This window comes from Myzus persicae, unplaced genomic scaffold, assembly GCF_001856785.1.
Source record: "Myzus persicae strain clone G006 unplaced genomic scaffold, MPER_G0061.0, whole genome shotgun sequence".
In the NCBI taxonomy this organism is placed as follows: domain Eukaryota; kingdom Metazoa; phylum Arthropoda; class Insecta; order Hemiptera; family Aphididae; genus Myzus; species Myzus persicae.
The window spans coordinates 260,323-276,915 of record NW_019101502.1 but is presented as its reverse complement, the minus strand read 5'-3'; the positions used below and the strand labels follow the sequence as shown (position 1 = coordinate 276,915).

Genomic DNA, 16,593 nt, shown 5'->3' with positions numbered 1-16,593 from the left:
AAGATAATTTATTATTCTTTAATAATACTATTTTTTGAATAAATCGAATTAGTTATTTTTTTCTAATTTGAAACTTCAATAACTCATTTTTACCATATATTTATAATAACGTGTATTAGACATACTTGAAGTATTTTTTTAAAATATTAAGACTAATTTTAATCTATTTATAAGCATTTTTTAATTTTCGAATTTAATAAGTTTTTTTCCTATATACCTTGATAAAAAAAAATAATATGCTAAATTGCACAAATGTTTAAATTAAATTAATAATATTTAAATAATTCATCATCACTTATTTTTGTTTTATAAGTATTTGAAGTACACATTTTTGTAAAATGACTTTAAAAAGACAAACATTTGTAAATTATTTTGAATTTAAAAATTCTTAAAATTAAAAATGTGTGTGGCTAAGAATTGAAAATGTGTGAAGTACAGGGTTTTTCATAAGTTGCTATTGTAGCAACCTACAAATGCCTAATACCTACTTACTCAAAATTATTTTATGTTTAACTTTTCTTGCTTAATATTAGGTATTACATGTTTGATTAAAATGTTACAAAGGGTTCGATTTTTATATAAATAATATGTAAACATTTCTATCATATAATGTGAACATATAGATTTTTTATTTTAGTACAAAATAATATGATATATCATTTTATGATGATGATTATAAATATTGCACACATTGACTGCTGTACCTTTGAAATATTCATGGTAAGTAAAATCCTTAATGTACCCATAAGCGATACACACTCTACTGCCTAGAACTTGATTTGACGATATAGTTTTAAAATTTAATAATTCAGAGTTGACCACCGATGCGTTCCATTACCACAGTTAAAGATAGGGACATGTATGCATTTAATGAGTGTTAATACCAAAATTCATGTAGTAAAATAATTTTATTAAAACACTCAGCAAAATGAAAATAACAGTTACACAAAGTTGTGTAGGTAATGTATATTATTATAGTGTCATGGTTCACCGGTTAAAATCTTGTCTATTTAATAATACACAAACAAACGATTTCCATTAACGCTTATTTTTACTGTCGGTTATAATTAAATTTCCTTTATAATACTTATAATTCGATGTGGTTGGTAAAGGTATTACGCCGGAAAAACATGTTAACTCCCCTCTTCCTATATACCATTGTTAAGTTTTGTTGTTATATTATTATGGCAGACAAGTAATGGTGGATGGTTGGACTTAGTATTATACTATATATTTGAATCTATATATACTATTATGGTCTATGGATAAGTAAAGAATACAATTATTAGCGTGTTACGCCCTGACGGTCCATCGTATTTCACTGTTATATAAATATTATAGCTCCTATGTTATGTACTTAATATTTTATCGAAAATGACTGCAATAACTTAACAACTAATTTTTGGAATTAATTTAGTGCATACTAGATTAATTTGGAACGTTATTTATATTAAGAACAAATATAATTTATAATGTACTATTAACAATACATTAAAATATATTGTTACATCTGTATTCAATATTTCTTCCTTACTTATCAATGACACATTTGTTAATTGTTTGGAAAAATGATACTATCAGTTAATGGTTTCAAAATAATGAGTGTATTACGAGTATTTTATTTATTTTTGTGTCTGTTTGCTTTTCGGGGCTAAAAAGAAATTTTTCAGCCTTAAACATTGAAGTTGGTTTCGGGTAAAAAATGTATTCTAGTTGGTTCCTTAGGAGATAAAACTACCACTAATTTTCAAAGTATTTTAAGATTCAAGATAAAAAATAAACCCTTATCACTATTAAGACCTTAACTAATTTATAAGTTTTTGACAAAACTAATTTTGTTATAAATCAATATATTTAACCGTATATACTTTACTACTACCAAAGTGCAATCATTCAATTGAATGTTAGGATTATCCAGACACATAATATTATGATTAAATAAATATTTTAACTATTTTTGAGTTATTATTATAACCATTTTAAGTTGTTAATTGTTTTTAATATTTTATTTTAATACAATTTGAAAACTGATTTCTACATCAAATTATTATTTTTCTATCGTTATAAATGTATAAGGTACTCTACTTGTGACCTCCCTTGTTATTTTGAAAATATTTTTTATTTTTGATATTTTGATGACATTGCAAAACAAAATTTTTGAAACAATTGTTTGTTGTTATCATTTTAGATTCTGAGCGGTTAGGTGCATTTGTTGATTTTACAACGATGTGTGAACTTTTTTTTGTTTATTTTTTCTGTATAGTCAAAAGTAGTCAAAGTAGTCGAAATAATGCTTCAATATTCAACTTCAGTATCTTTTCCTGTGGTAAAGTGAATCTAGTTGGTGCATAAGAGAGGTCAAAATTAAAAATTACAAATTACAAATAAATTTCAACGGGCCTTACAGGCTTCTGGGCTCCTATATTCAAGGTCTATCAGCTTATCCCCCCTTGTGGGGGCACTGTACCTACCTACTAAATTAGTACTTAAGTAATATCATAGGCTGATAGACCACCTTAACTCAGAATCGTTTTCGGTATACAAATATTTTATATCATTGAATTCAAATTGAACACCATCCATTCCAGTGACCCATTTGTAACCTACTGTACAGCAGAGTGATATCCACCTAACCGTTTTGTGTTTCATACTTCAAAGAAAAATATTTTTTCGGAGTATTTTGACAAAAAAATTGGCTTTTTAACTTGTAGCTTATCATCAGTAATGACTAATAAGAGTAGGTATTTAAAGTTTAAATTAGTGGAGTAGATTGCCACAGTGGTTCCCCGCATAACTCTACTCATCTAAACTCTAAATACCCACTATTATAACTGATACAGTTCTTGTTTGATGAGTGTAATCACTTAAATGGATCAATTTGTACATTAAAAATATTGATATAAGACTATTAAAAATAAAAATAAATTATATTAAATTGCAAAGTTTGATATTTTTCTATGAAATGGTATTTAATATTTTTCTTACGACCTTGATCCAGGGAAATATTTTTACAGCCTCCCCCCACAACAATTTTTCTGGTTTCGTCATTTGTGGATAGTCATATAGATGATTTTTTTTTATTTATATTTTTATTGCATACAATATGATGTAGGAATGTATTAATATTATGTTAAACTTACTTAATTTCGAGTAAAATACAAATCAATTATAAAATTTGATACATTATCGTAAATGAGCTGTGTTTTGCTACCACTTCACTTAAACAGTATGTTTCTGAATAAGATAATCGATAAAGACATTTATTATACATATTGTGGACTATAGATGTTTTAAATATTTGCGTGACGCTTGTGACCTATTGATGGTCATTTAACAAAAAAAAAATCAACCAACAAGTGGCGTTCTGCGTATACTATCATATAATAGAATATTGATTAAATAATTTGTTTATGTAATACATGGATAGACTTTTAGCTGGCCTCACGTAATCATTTGACATTTTATTGATACTAAAAAATAACCAAACCAAATATTTTGGAATAAATGACACATATAATACTGGCATCTAGCTAGGTATATAATATAATAAGTGCACATAATATATTTACAGTATTTACATTATGTATGTATTATACACATATAAATATATGCATTCAGACGTTGTTGAAGCTAAAGTTAATTAGTTAATTATAAACTATTTCAATGTTATACTATTATTATACTTTTACACATCACCCTACATACTCTTAATTTGAATGTTTTAAGTTTCCTGGTCTCACTTGTATAATAATATACAAGTATGATATGTTTACAGAGTGTCTATTGTGTATAATAAAGTGTTCCACTATTTTTCTTTGAGAAAAAAACTATTCACCAGTGAACGTTACATTATGCAGCCTATGCAGGTGTTTCTTGGTTAAATGATAGGGAGGAGTAAATCGGATCTTGTCATTCGCATCCCCCAGTTTTTTTACTTTTATAATTTAGTGATTACCCTAGTATTTCTTCAAAGTTTTTTGTGAATCTCGTATTTGTTATCAGCTTGCGTGTGTTGTGGGTGTCGGTGAATCAATAGCTTTCCCATATGGCCATATTCAATAAATGTTACATACTTATATTTTATTGTACTAACTGCAGATTATTATTATTTTTTTCTTCAGTTGTTGCGTAGTATATTAATATTCAGTTCTTGAGTACCTTATTCATTTTCTACAACTAGAACTTAATACAAAGTTTTTAATATCATGGTAATTTTTTGTTTACTCAGAATACGACCAGTTCCACATCGAAACACTGGCTTCGTGCAACCACGCGTTGACTGTTTGTGAATCGTCGCCTGATTGCCGACGAATATTCGATGACTTCAAGAACAACTGTAAAGTGACCAAAGACAATACATGCGAGACTAATAAACCGTAAGTCTTTATTGAACATAATATAACGTTATTTCTATATATTTACCAGGTGAATATTTGTTTTTACAGTGAGCATTCAATATAGTAGTATATACTAGTATAGTTGTAGTACGTATATTGTTCACTGTTCTATTATGTTCCCATCTGTTTATAAAACAGTGCCATATATTAATATTAACTAAAAGAATGATATGAATATTCGATACTTGATGGTAGTTATATATTATAAATATTTAAAAATAAGTATTCTAAATGTTGAATAATTAAATTTAAGTTATTGGTTTACGTTAAATAAATTAAAACCTAAAAAACCATCGTTATATAATTATATGTCCCTAATTAGTACGAGCATCATACAATTGAAAATATATTAAAATAGATAGTTCTAAAACGATGTAAAAAGATAGTGCTTCTTGTATACTATATTGTATTCAACTTACCTGTATGTTACTCGAAATGCACATACAATTCAGTGAATGCATAATAATATAATATAATAACTGTTAATAGTGTTGTAGTAAGTTAATACCTACATGTAGAATAACTATTCGTTTCAGACTTTAGTTAATAATTATTGATAAAAAAAAATAGTAAAGCTACATGCGCTACCTGTATTAATAAATACAGTTATTTTATAAAATAATATAATACGCATTTAAAGTATTCAACATATTTCATATTTTGCTTTTGTATTCGCTTTCATAAACTGTAGGTACCTACATATTATGTATAAACTGGCCGTCATTTTTATTATAGTTGTTATGTATCTATATATATATATATAATATATTATAATAATGAATGTTCCATGCACAATTACAATATGCTACTAGAAAGATTACTGTTTGTGTATAAAATAAACATAAGTATATAGTATATATTATATTCTGTAGGTATATTATGCAACATGCATTGATAAAGTCACCTTGTTATTATAAAGTTAACATATATATCATATATATATATACCTAATTAGTAGTTATTTTATAAAATAATTAAAAATTAGTTATTATATATTATTAAAAAATATAGCGTGTGGGACTCTGTTAGAGATTTTAGTCACAATAATGATGATCGGTATAAAATATTTGATGATTTTAGAACAGCTAAAATACTACAATAGTAATAACTAATAAGACTGTCTAGTTTGTGCTAAAGTTAGTTGAGAATCAAGTGAAAAGGTCAACTGTTAATTTTTGTTGGGAGTACATATTTGTTTAGAGGAATTGATTGAGGTCAACATATAACATAAACAGTACATTTATAAGACCTGGTAATGGCTGAGAATGTGACAGCAGTTTATTCGATTTAATTTAATATTATGTTAGATAATAGAACAAAAACGATCTTTTTACAAGTGCAGCAGTCTTAACTGATAATAGTAAAGAAACAATACGAGTAGGCGAGGTAAGTGTATACATTTGTATACATTTATAGGTACATATAAACACATCTTAAACTGATATTATGGCTTATAGATAACTGAAATAGTTATATAGTATAGTGCTATTATTATAATATTGCATAAAAAATTAAAAAAGTATCCATTTATTGTATTATTGCAGCGGTTCCCAAACTTTTTCCCATCGTGGCACATTATTATTAGTTTTTATAAGTCACGGCACACTTTGGATAAATATTATATACTTATCGAATAATAGGTATATAATGATGTCGGGTATGATTATCATTATTATTATCGTTTTATATATCACAGAATATCATAGAACTAGAATTGAACTATTATGCAAACAACATCAAGCACACGTTTCACACTAAAATTTATAATTATATCTTTTTATTTGTAAATTTAAAGTTAATTTTTGTATTAATTATTTTAATTTTTATTATACATTTTAATATTTTGAAAAAATCATTTTATGTTTTTTTATAAAAAAAAAGTTCAAATTGTCGCGGCACACCTTTCAAATTTCACGGCACACTAGTGTGCCGCGGCACATCCTTTGGGAAACACTGTATTATTGTGTCATAATTGTATGTACCAGTAAATAATATTTTGTTAACAGTAGCTGACAATGACTTATCTTAATTTCGAGTATATTATAATCTCAGAATTATGAATAAACATATTGTATAAACATGATTTGGGTTTAAATTGTATATGATTTATTATAAATGTCAGTGAATTACGTATGTGTAAATTGTATGAGAAGTATCGATCTTAACTTATGAATGGTTTAATTCTCATTTCTTATAACTACTGTATACTGCATACTGTATATATGCACACCATATATTATAGAAATTACCAATATATTGAACTAAATATTACCTAAATTAAATATATTAAACAACTATTCATCGGGAAATTGTTACTTAGTAATTGTATGTTTTATAGTTGTTGTAGTTCTATTATACTATTTTGATGATTTGATATTATGGTGATATGTAGACTATGCAGTGTAGACGTAGTGATATTATTTTAAATGACAACTATTTATTGCAATTTAATTTATACACAATTCTTTATTTTATAACGTATTTTCGATTTTTTTTTAAGAGACCTGCCACACTGCGGTATTTTCGTCGTCGTGTCCGAACAATTTTACATTACCGTCCATAAACAGCTATTTTTAAATCGACTGAGCTATACTAATCGGTTAACTCAAATATCTTAGTGTTTCCGGGTTCTTCTAACTAATATTAGCTATATATTACATCCATATTCACTATTCATACACGAATTATAAGATAGCGTTTGCAAATTATGTTCAGATTCTTTGTTTAAACTAGTTTAGAGTGTAAAAATTATAACTGACAAATTGAATTGCCTAACAACTATATTATTATAATATGTTGTAAACATTGTTCTTATCAATCTAATTTTGTTTATATGTTGGTACAATTCACGATCTTCATAACATTATAATATATTATAAATTAAAAAATTGTAAAATGTCTTAAATATGCATTTATTTTTATGAAACGCAATATTGTTATAATATTAAATGTTTAATATCAATAGTTTAAACTTAATATTTCTTTTTAGGGATATTCTTCTTGTAATGTAATGATGAGTAGCTATTACTTTCTTTGTCATAAATACCAAATTGACCAATACTACGAACAAGTTTATTTATTCATAGTTATATTCTATTGTATAGAATACAAATCGATGTTATAACAATGCAAATTACTAAGCCACTTTTAACAGTGACCAATAATTATAACCCAAATATAATGTCACTGGTTTGTAGTTAGTGTATAATTATAAGAACATCAGATACAGATTCAATGAAAGACGTATGATTGGTGCTCGAGAAAACATTAATAATGCTACTATAATACATAATATTAGGTACCTATTATATATTTTTTTGTTATATTGTTTAATAGTTTAAACATAGAGCACTACAAGCCACCCCTTGTTTATTATTTTAAAATATATAGGTAGAATAGAACAAATCAAAACTATAATGCAGTCGTTTTTAATGAACCTGGTTAGCATGCGCGTGAAACCCTCGTTTTCAGAATCTTTTTTATTTACCCTGGAGTGTAGCAGCGTACGTAGATGTAATTCCTTTTGTGATATTTCTATCAACTATTATTTATATTTATAGTTACTATAATTATGTTTATAATATTTGATAGTATGGTATTCTATAGGTATTATACAGGTAATACAAATAATTATTTGGTGGCGTGATTTGTATTTATAGCCACCTACATGTTATTTTGTTATTTTAATAATATATATATAATGTCCAGTGGCATTCTTTGGTTAGCTGCTGCAATGCCCATCGGTATGTTATTACAGTTGTATTCATGCAAAACAATTCAAACTGTCTGTTATAAAAACGATGAGAATATTATAAGATAATTAAATGTGATTTCTGGCATTATTGTAGTGTATATTATATTTAACAAACCAACGTTGTACGTATAAAGTATACAATATAAACATGAGCAAAATATACTATGCATAACTTGACCCAATATTCACAACATAATGCTCTAAAAGTGCATTTGTTATTACAATATCATACATTCGAATATGTATAAATTTACACCGATATTAATAATAATGATATACCTACCATAAAATGCCATTTTTTTTTTTTAATGCTAAGGTTTTTTAAATGGACATTTTTGGGACCTTTTCTTACAAATCTGCTTATTATAATAATGTTATGCATGTATTTGTTTTATATTATTAAAATATTATAACTATATGATAATAATTAGGTACATAGTTCCTTACTTAATTTTTTTGGGTTAAAACAAGAGTTCAATAATGGATGGCATCACAAAATTTGAATCTAATACAAAAATGCATTAACTCGGAACTGTGTGATAATAATGTGCCACTTTGTATAATTTCAAAGTCGTGTTATCCTTGAATCTATGATAGAATTGCATTTAGAATTATGGTTGAACTGTCGAATAACCCTGCACAATTTTAAAATTCGCCACTAAAAATATTTTTATACTTACCAAACTATAATCGAAAATTAATTTAAAGTTCTGAGTACAATTAAAAAAATCTTTTAGTATTGTCAGAAAATTTAAAATTATACTTATTTGCGTTTACTTTATATTAATTCTTCAGAAATTCCAGAAAAAACTTTGTTTATTTTCTTGTTACTTAAAAATAATATTCCTTGACACTAGAAAGTTTGATAAAATGTTTATTTTAATATTTAATAGAATTTATATTAACAGTCTTCAGCCAAGTATATTTTTTGTAAGATTAAAAATTATTATCTTTCTGCAACAGTTTATATATATTTTTTTTTTTTTTTTTTTTTTGATCTTAAGCTTCGGCAACTGAGGCCATTAGCTGTAGTAGGATTTGTATTGTAGGTTTGTTTGTATTGTATATTTTTGGGACGGTAGGGGGGAACACGTGTGTGTTTGTTTTTGGCAGAATTTCGAATGGGGCACCCGTAGGTTTCTGCCATGCCCCGGGGGTGGGGGATGGCTGCACTTGTTCTCCGGTCACCGCGACTTGTCCGGAGAAAAATGCCGCCCGGTAGCCGAGGATCGAACCGCGACCGGCTGCGTCGCAGCGGACGCGTCAGACCACTCGGTCACCTCATCCCCCACAGTTTATATATTGTGAACTTTGAATTCTTAATATTATAACATTGCCTTTTCCGATGCATTTAGTTTCAATATTTTATTGCGAGTATATGTTTTGTAAAAAAAATGATCTCACAAATATTTTAAGAATGATACATTTCCCACCTAACCAACCTCATATTTAAAATATATATGTGGTAATCTAAGCTTAGCTTAAAACTGTTTCTAAAATTATAACCCAAACTTGACAGTAGGAAATAGATGTGCTGTTAGTTTTTTTATTATAGTGAATAACCTATTTTCAAACTTTTAGTTAAGAACATTATCTGTATTCTCTATATCGGGTTTTCACGTAATTGAAGCTTGAAGTGAATTATGAGCATTTTAAAATATTAATATATTACATACTCAAAACTCAAGGGTTTCTTGTAACGATTCTGGGCTATAGGTCACGGACTATTGTCTTAAATTATACGGAATAAAGGCTAAAGATCAAACTTTTAAATTAATTATTTCGTCGTACATAAGCATACCTATTAGTATATAGGGCATAAACTGTATATAACTGCAGGAACCAGTCGGGCTTGCACTTGTTGTCGAACCGAAAGTCGTTCAGGCTTACGATCACCGTTACAGAACAGGAAGCATTTCTGCTTAAAACGGGCTTCGCGTTTTCTCACAGCTTATGATTTGTACATAATAAAAAAAATAAACATTATCTTCATCAAAATTTTACCTCGAAAGAGCATTAGTTGAAAATTAAAATCTATTTTTACAAGTGTTTTATATAATCCAATAATTTTAGATGTACCTACAAACAAACGTTGATTTGCTTATAAGCTATTAAAATTCTAAATATTATAGAATTTAAATAGACCAATGATTGAAACAGTGTAAATATCGAGTAGAAATGGTGAAAAGTTTGGTTAGTGTTATCGCTGTGGCAGAGTACATGGAATTTAATTCAATTGAATCAGTCAGCAACCGACAGTCGAATTCTTCCACGACTGTCCTAGCTCATGGTGGTACACAATGTATAAACATACGAACACACAACAAAATAAAGTTTAAAATTGTGTATTTACCAGGAAATATTTATGTAATAAAATATTACATAAATTAAGATCATGTGCTTTTAAAGTGCATCAGACACATTTTATCAGCAAAGTCGGTAAATTGCACAGAACGCAAAATATGTGTTTGAGGTAAGTTTCTGGCAGTAAAAAAAACACATAGTATTATTTTACAAATTTGCGATGGACGCATCGCCGCGGCTAACGGTTACAAGATAAGGACAAAGATGCTGAGGACGGCAGTCTTGAGCGTGGTGACGATCCACACCACGACACCGGTTATGCTGATGAACGCGTGGTACGCGGGCCAGTAAACGGTGAACAAGACGAACACGTTCAATGTGAACAGGACGGCTGCCTGGAGGCACAGATGGATGCAGGGAATCGCGCAGTCGACCTTCAGCGTTCGGGACCAGCGGCCGGAGATGAACTGCGCTGACCACAGGGCGATGACGATGGTGCTGAGCATGATCATGGCTATGGCGGCCGCGGCCTGCCGGGCTTTGAGCATCATGTACAGGAAAACATCGACGAACGGATTCGTCTGGCCACCGCTACCGCTTCCACCGCAACAGCTGTTGGACGGCGGGGCCCCCGAGTTGACGGCCATCAGCCAATCGTCGAATTCGTCGGTCGGCAACGGCGGATCGTTAAAGTGGCCGACCCAGTAGCACGCGTCGCGAGCCTTGCGCAGGTACTTTTGGATTTTTGACGGTGATCGAGTTTTGCACGGTTTCATCGGTATGCATGTCATACTAGTTTATTTCCAAAATTATTTTTATTGAGACAACACAAGAGATTAAAAAGTGAAATTATTTCACGCACAAGTCGAAATGATTGATATTTTAAGGCCTACCGATCGTCGAGGCAATCGGGTTGCCCACCAACACGATACATAAAATAAACACAACACGAATTTCAAACTATGAATAAACTCATAAAATACTCAACAGTGCCTCTCCACTATATACCCCTCAGCTACGTACATGTTTAGAGTTTTGACGCCGAGTTAAAGCCTCTATATTGCTCCTCCCCACTATCCGGTCAATGGGTCATCCCGACAAAATAAATCACTGGACATTATTTGGACATAAAAAGTTTGAATGAACTCAAAGATTGGTACATAATATTGTCACATAGAAAACATTCTGGGTTTTTCGCTATTGACTACAGAAGCTGCACCACTGAGTTTCATTATTTTGACATTCATTTTTAATGTGATATTATTACTTTACAATATTAAAATGTTTATGAAATTCTCAGATTATATCAATCAAAGTTTAAAATTAAACGTACAATAATAAACTATAATTAACTAGTTATGAATTATGTTCAATAAATGCAAATAGATAATTTTGATTTTCAAGTGATTTAGCAGTCATTTTACATTATCTTTGACAATAGGTAACAATAATATATAACCAAGCATGATACTAAAAATGAAATAATATTTTATTAATAAAATAATATTGATTATTCCAAAAAATATCGATGTGACGAAAAGTGTTCTTTGATTTGATTGCTGAATGGTAATGTGGCCGATGATTTTAGATTGTTGACAATAGTATACTGCTACCATTAAACACATACAAAATAATTTGAAACCCACGGTGATTGTTCTTTTTTAAGAGAAAAAAAACAATAGTTTTTTTTTTTTTTTAAATAGCGTTTATTGAAAATTTACAATCTATACAAGTTATGTACAATGAGTAAATTGGTGGAGGGGTGACAATGATAGGGCAGTGAAGGGAAGCTCACAGTTGAGCTACCTTTTAGTGAGTCATAAATGTAATTAAGTAAGTAAAAAAAAAAAATAGTTATAAAATGTTTTATTATAAGATAATCAATAATTTGATGATGAGAAATTATCGGTTTTCAAAATTACTCAACAAAAAGTTGCAACTCAATAAAAAAAATGATGGACGAAAAATAAATATTGAATATTTTATTTTTAAATGCCATAAATATTTATGTAAGCCGATGAAATCGTCCAATTAAAGAGTTTGAAAGCGGTAATTTTCTGGCTCTGTCCAAAGTGTATTCATTATATTTATTATTGCTATCTCCTATTAGTATATTTAATATGTTTGCATTAGACGTTCAAATTTGAATTACTCCACTACGGGTTATTCAAATGAATTACTTGGCACTAGTTCAAACTTATTTCATACTTAATTACGAAAACTTTTCATGGGATGGATAGAATTTTTTGCTTTATATTATATTTATTGAAGATAAATTAGCATCTATAATGTAGTTTTTCTATAATTAAGTCGAAGTAGATGACATAGACATACCTACTTTTTGTATAGTTAATATACACAGATTTTCAGCTTATATATCTCACAATATTCGAATGAAGTTTTATCGTTGTATATTCTTAATGAATTACTCAGTGTTGGACTTAATTTATCCCTTTTTATTGAATTTAGAACATTACAATAAAACATTAGATTCATTAAAGTAAAATTATTCGTTTGCTTTTGTTACAAAGTTTTGCACAAAGCTCAATTCAAAAATAGGTATACCTGTATACATGTATATTGTATAATATATAAGATGCATTAAAAATTTTAAATTAAATTTTTCAAGAAATTCAATAGTGCAGCTTTTTTTCTTTTTAAATAATCTTATTATATTATAGTGTCGTAAATTGAATACTCACTCGAAAAGTTTCATTGTACAAACTTTAAGGCCAGGGAGTTTTAAGGTTTTATTTTTTTTATATAATATGCGTTTTCGGCCAAAGGTTTCCCTTCAAGTGTAACATAACCTTCGGATATTTAATTTGGCTGAACACAAAACGAAACACAATCCATGAATTTTTTAGACCTGTTTATTACATAATATAGTTGAAAACTCCCAAGGATCGCGTCGTATATATTATTTGGGATAGGTACCTAAATGTTCAACCGACCACGCATGGAATTAACATTTATTGTATTATTTTTACTGAGTGGTTATTGTATTGTGTAAATATCAAAACAACATTTAAGAAACGAGAAATGTTCAAATTATTATTTTTCTTCTGTATATTATTAAATAAAGTGTATAATAATATTTTAATAATATTATTAAAAAGAAGTCCGCTTAGTGATAGGTGGTGCATATTTTTCATATTTTTCATTTTTCACTGATGCCGTTATTAAAATACGAGTTAAAGAACTTGACGTATGTAGATTGTTGGCAGACACGTAAATAGTGGAGAGGGGTAGCTGGTAGGTTCAAAACGTATATATTTTGGTATTTCAAAAAAACCTTGTGTTTGAAATTTGAAGTCCTCTTCATGTATGAACAACTTTTGCATTTATATTTTATTTGAGAATATAAATTGTATATGAGTGACCATAATATGATAATATATAATAGAATATAATCGTTTCTAGCAAAATATAAATCACTATCATAGTGTCGCAAATTTTGCGTGATCTATGTAATAATATACTTATGGATTTTGCACTATCGAGCTCAATAGATATTTCTGCAGGACTATAAAATGTTTAATTGATTTAAACGTTTATTTCAATAACTGTGTCTATTTAAAAATTTTTTTAAAATTATTGTTGCTTAGTGATTTATTTTACATATTGTTTTGGTTTTCCACGATTTAAATTAAATTAAATTAAATATAATGCTCCATCAATTTTGTTTTTTTAAATTACTGTGAAAAATCAAAAATGTTTTTGAAATTCGAATTGTATTAGATTAATATTAAAATACTTTTAGTTAGAGTGTATGGGAATAATAAATAATAATAAATTGTGTTTTACTGTTGAAAAAAATAATCTTTTTAATTCTATAAACTGTCCGTAACCTAGTAACAATAGTCCGAGAATTAACACAAGTATTAAAGAAATATTTTTTTTAATGTTTGTTTTAAGTGCAACGATTTTTTGTAGAATCTTAATAATAGAATTCCTTATAACGTTCAATGTGAATAATAGTAAGTAGGTACTTGAATAATGGCCTGCGTTTAACTGTTAAGTCATAATTTTTTGTTTTTCGCTTGTTCTTATAAATATTTGTATGGACTTTTTTATATGATACAAGTAAATGATTTAAAAATGTAAAAGTCACTTAGTGAAAATCGGGTGCAAATAAAAATACAAAAACATTAAAAAAATATACTTTTATACCTACATCATTCATATGAATCGTACCATAGTCGCTATACTATGCATATTATAATATTTATGAAAATAAAACACGCTGAACATTGATAAGAAATAGCTAAATTTTAGCATGATGAGTTTGTAAAACTTCCATTAAAATATAGAATCCCATCTTTCAATCAAGTTTGTTATACTTTTAACTGATCCATCCCTCAGTAAGGATTATTTGGGACTCGTAAAATGTTTCTGGTAGATAAGGTCAGTATAATTAACTGAATTAGTGGTGTAGCAGTTAATTGTTAAAAATAATTTTGTGAATCTGATTTATTGAATTTTTAATAAATACAAAATATTTAGTTGCAGAACACATATTATTTTTGGATGAAAAATAAAAAGTATTTCAAATCCTTAGTGTATGAAATGTGCGAAGTGTGGACTCATGTCAAATTGTACACTAACCATTTGTTATAATCTTTTGTTATACTTTTAGTACCTGGCAGTACATTTTACTTTGGAAAATATTTTTTCAATCGATCATTAGCAAATCAACTAATCAATCATTTCTAACTCCCACTCATTTCACTGATATTGGTAGGAAATAGTGGAATCCGCTGACGCGTCCATGTTGCAGATAACGGTACACTGACGTTTTAAACGTGACAGTAATTATTATTGATAAAGTCGAGTGAATGTCTATGTGTGTATATGCAGCACCAATAGTTCCTAATTCTTCCTTGGTATATAATATATATATACCCGATTTACACTAAGGGACCTATATATTGCAATCCCGTAAATCGTAATATAGTTTCATTCCGGTCGGACTGCTCGTTCCGTTACACCGGAGCAAATCATTACATATCAGGGTCGACAGTTTGAAAGTTATCCCTCCGGAACGCTTATTACTAATAATCGAAACCCTGGCCGTTTTTGTGCCAATTCTATATTAATATAGTACATTTTGTCAAAAAAGAAATTATCTATAGGAAGGTATTTTTTTTTTTATTTTTGGATATTATATCATTATGTTTTATACAAGTTGCTTTTTTTGTACATTTTCTAAGTGAAATATGTATTTGTACATACATTTAAGTCATTCCAACACAATATTTTTGAGAAACTAATTATAATTCTTTCAATTTTTTAGATTTTTCTTTTTTAAATAATACAAACACTTAGGCAAAATATAAAGGTATGAATATCTAATTTAATATGTCTAATACATCGTATTGGGAAATTAGGACAAGCTAATTATACTAATTTGCTAGAAGTTGTATGGATACATATAACTAGTATAATAAATTTATTTTTCTTTCCATTTTTAAAGACTTAGGAGTTATTTTTATCTGGTATGGTAAAAAATGTTCTTGCTTATGTATATTTATATTAGCACAATGTATTAATGTTGCCAAGTTATATGGGTAGAAAAACTCTATAAAATATACATTTTTCAATTATTGTATTAATATTTTATAATTCATACCCATTGTTTTAAAGTAATTAAATTATTGTAAATCTTCAGGTTTTATTTTCTTTCCGTGATTAATATAATACTTCATACAAATTTCATAAGTGTTAAATAATTGCAAAAACAATAATTATAAATTTGAATTGTATAATGTTTTTAGATTTCTTACTGCGAAATATCAGAGACGATTTTAAGTTAAATTTTTGCCCAAATTATCATAAATCTAAAATTTTCATAAAACAATTTTTTACTTTATAATTGTAAAAATAGAAAATTATAAAACAGTTTAAACCAAAAACTATTAGATTTTATGAATTTTTTTTTTTGTATAAGAATCAATTCACAACATGGTCAATGTCATCTACGCAAGGTTCAGTAAAGTTGCCTAATCTCAATCTTTACTCAAAATGTACATGGTTTCGCTTGTCATAAAATGTAATATAATATAATTGGGTGTACTACCAATCAATCAATGGCATATACAAAGGATGATAATCATAGTTAGATCCTCTTTCTTAGTT

General features: G+C 28.0%; 1 protein-coding gene across 1 annotated transcript in view; it reads left to right on the top strand.

Annotated features, from left to right (window-relative positions):
• Positions 1-16,593, top strand: part of LOC111029340 — a 190,385-nt gene that overhangs the window by 101,367 nt on the left and 72,425 nt on the right. The window contains exon 4 of the mRNA XM_022308306.1: positions 4,229-4,376. Coding sequence (XP_022163998.1) covers positions 4,229-4,376 — 148 coding nt within the window. The remainder of the gene's footprint in view (positions 1-4,228; positions 4,377-16,593) is intronic.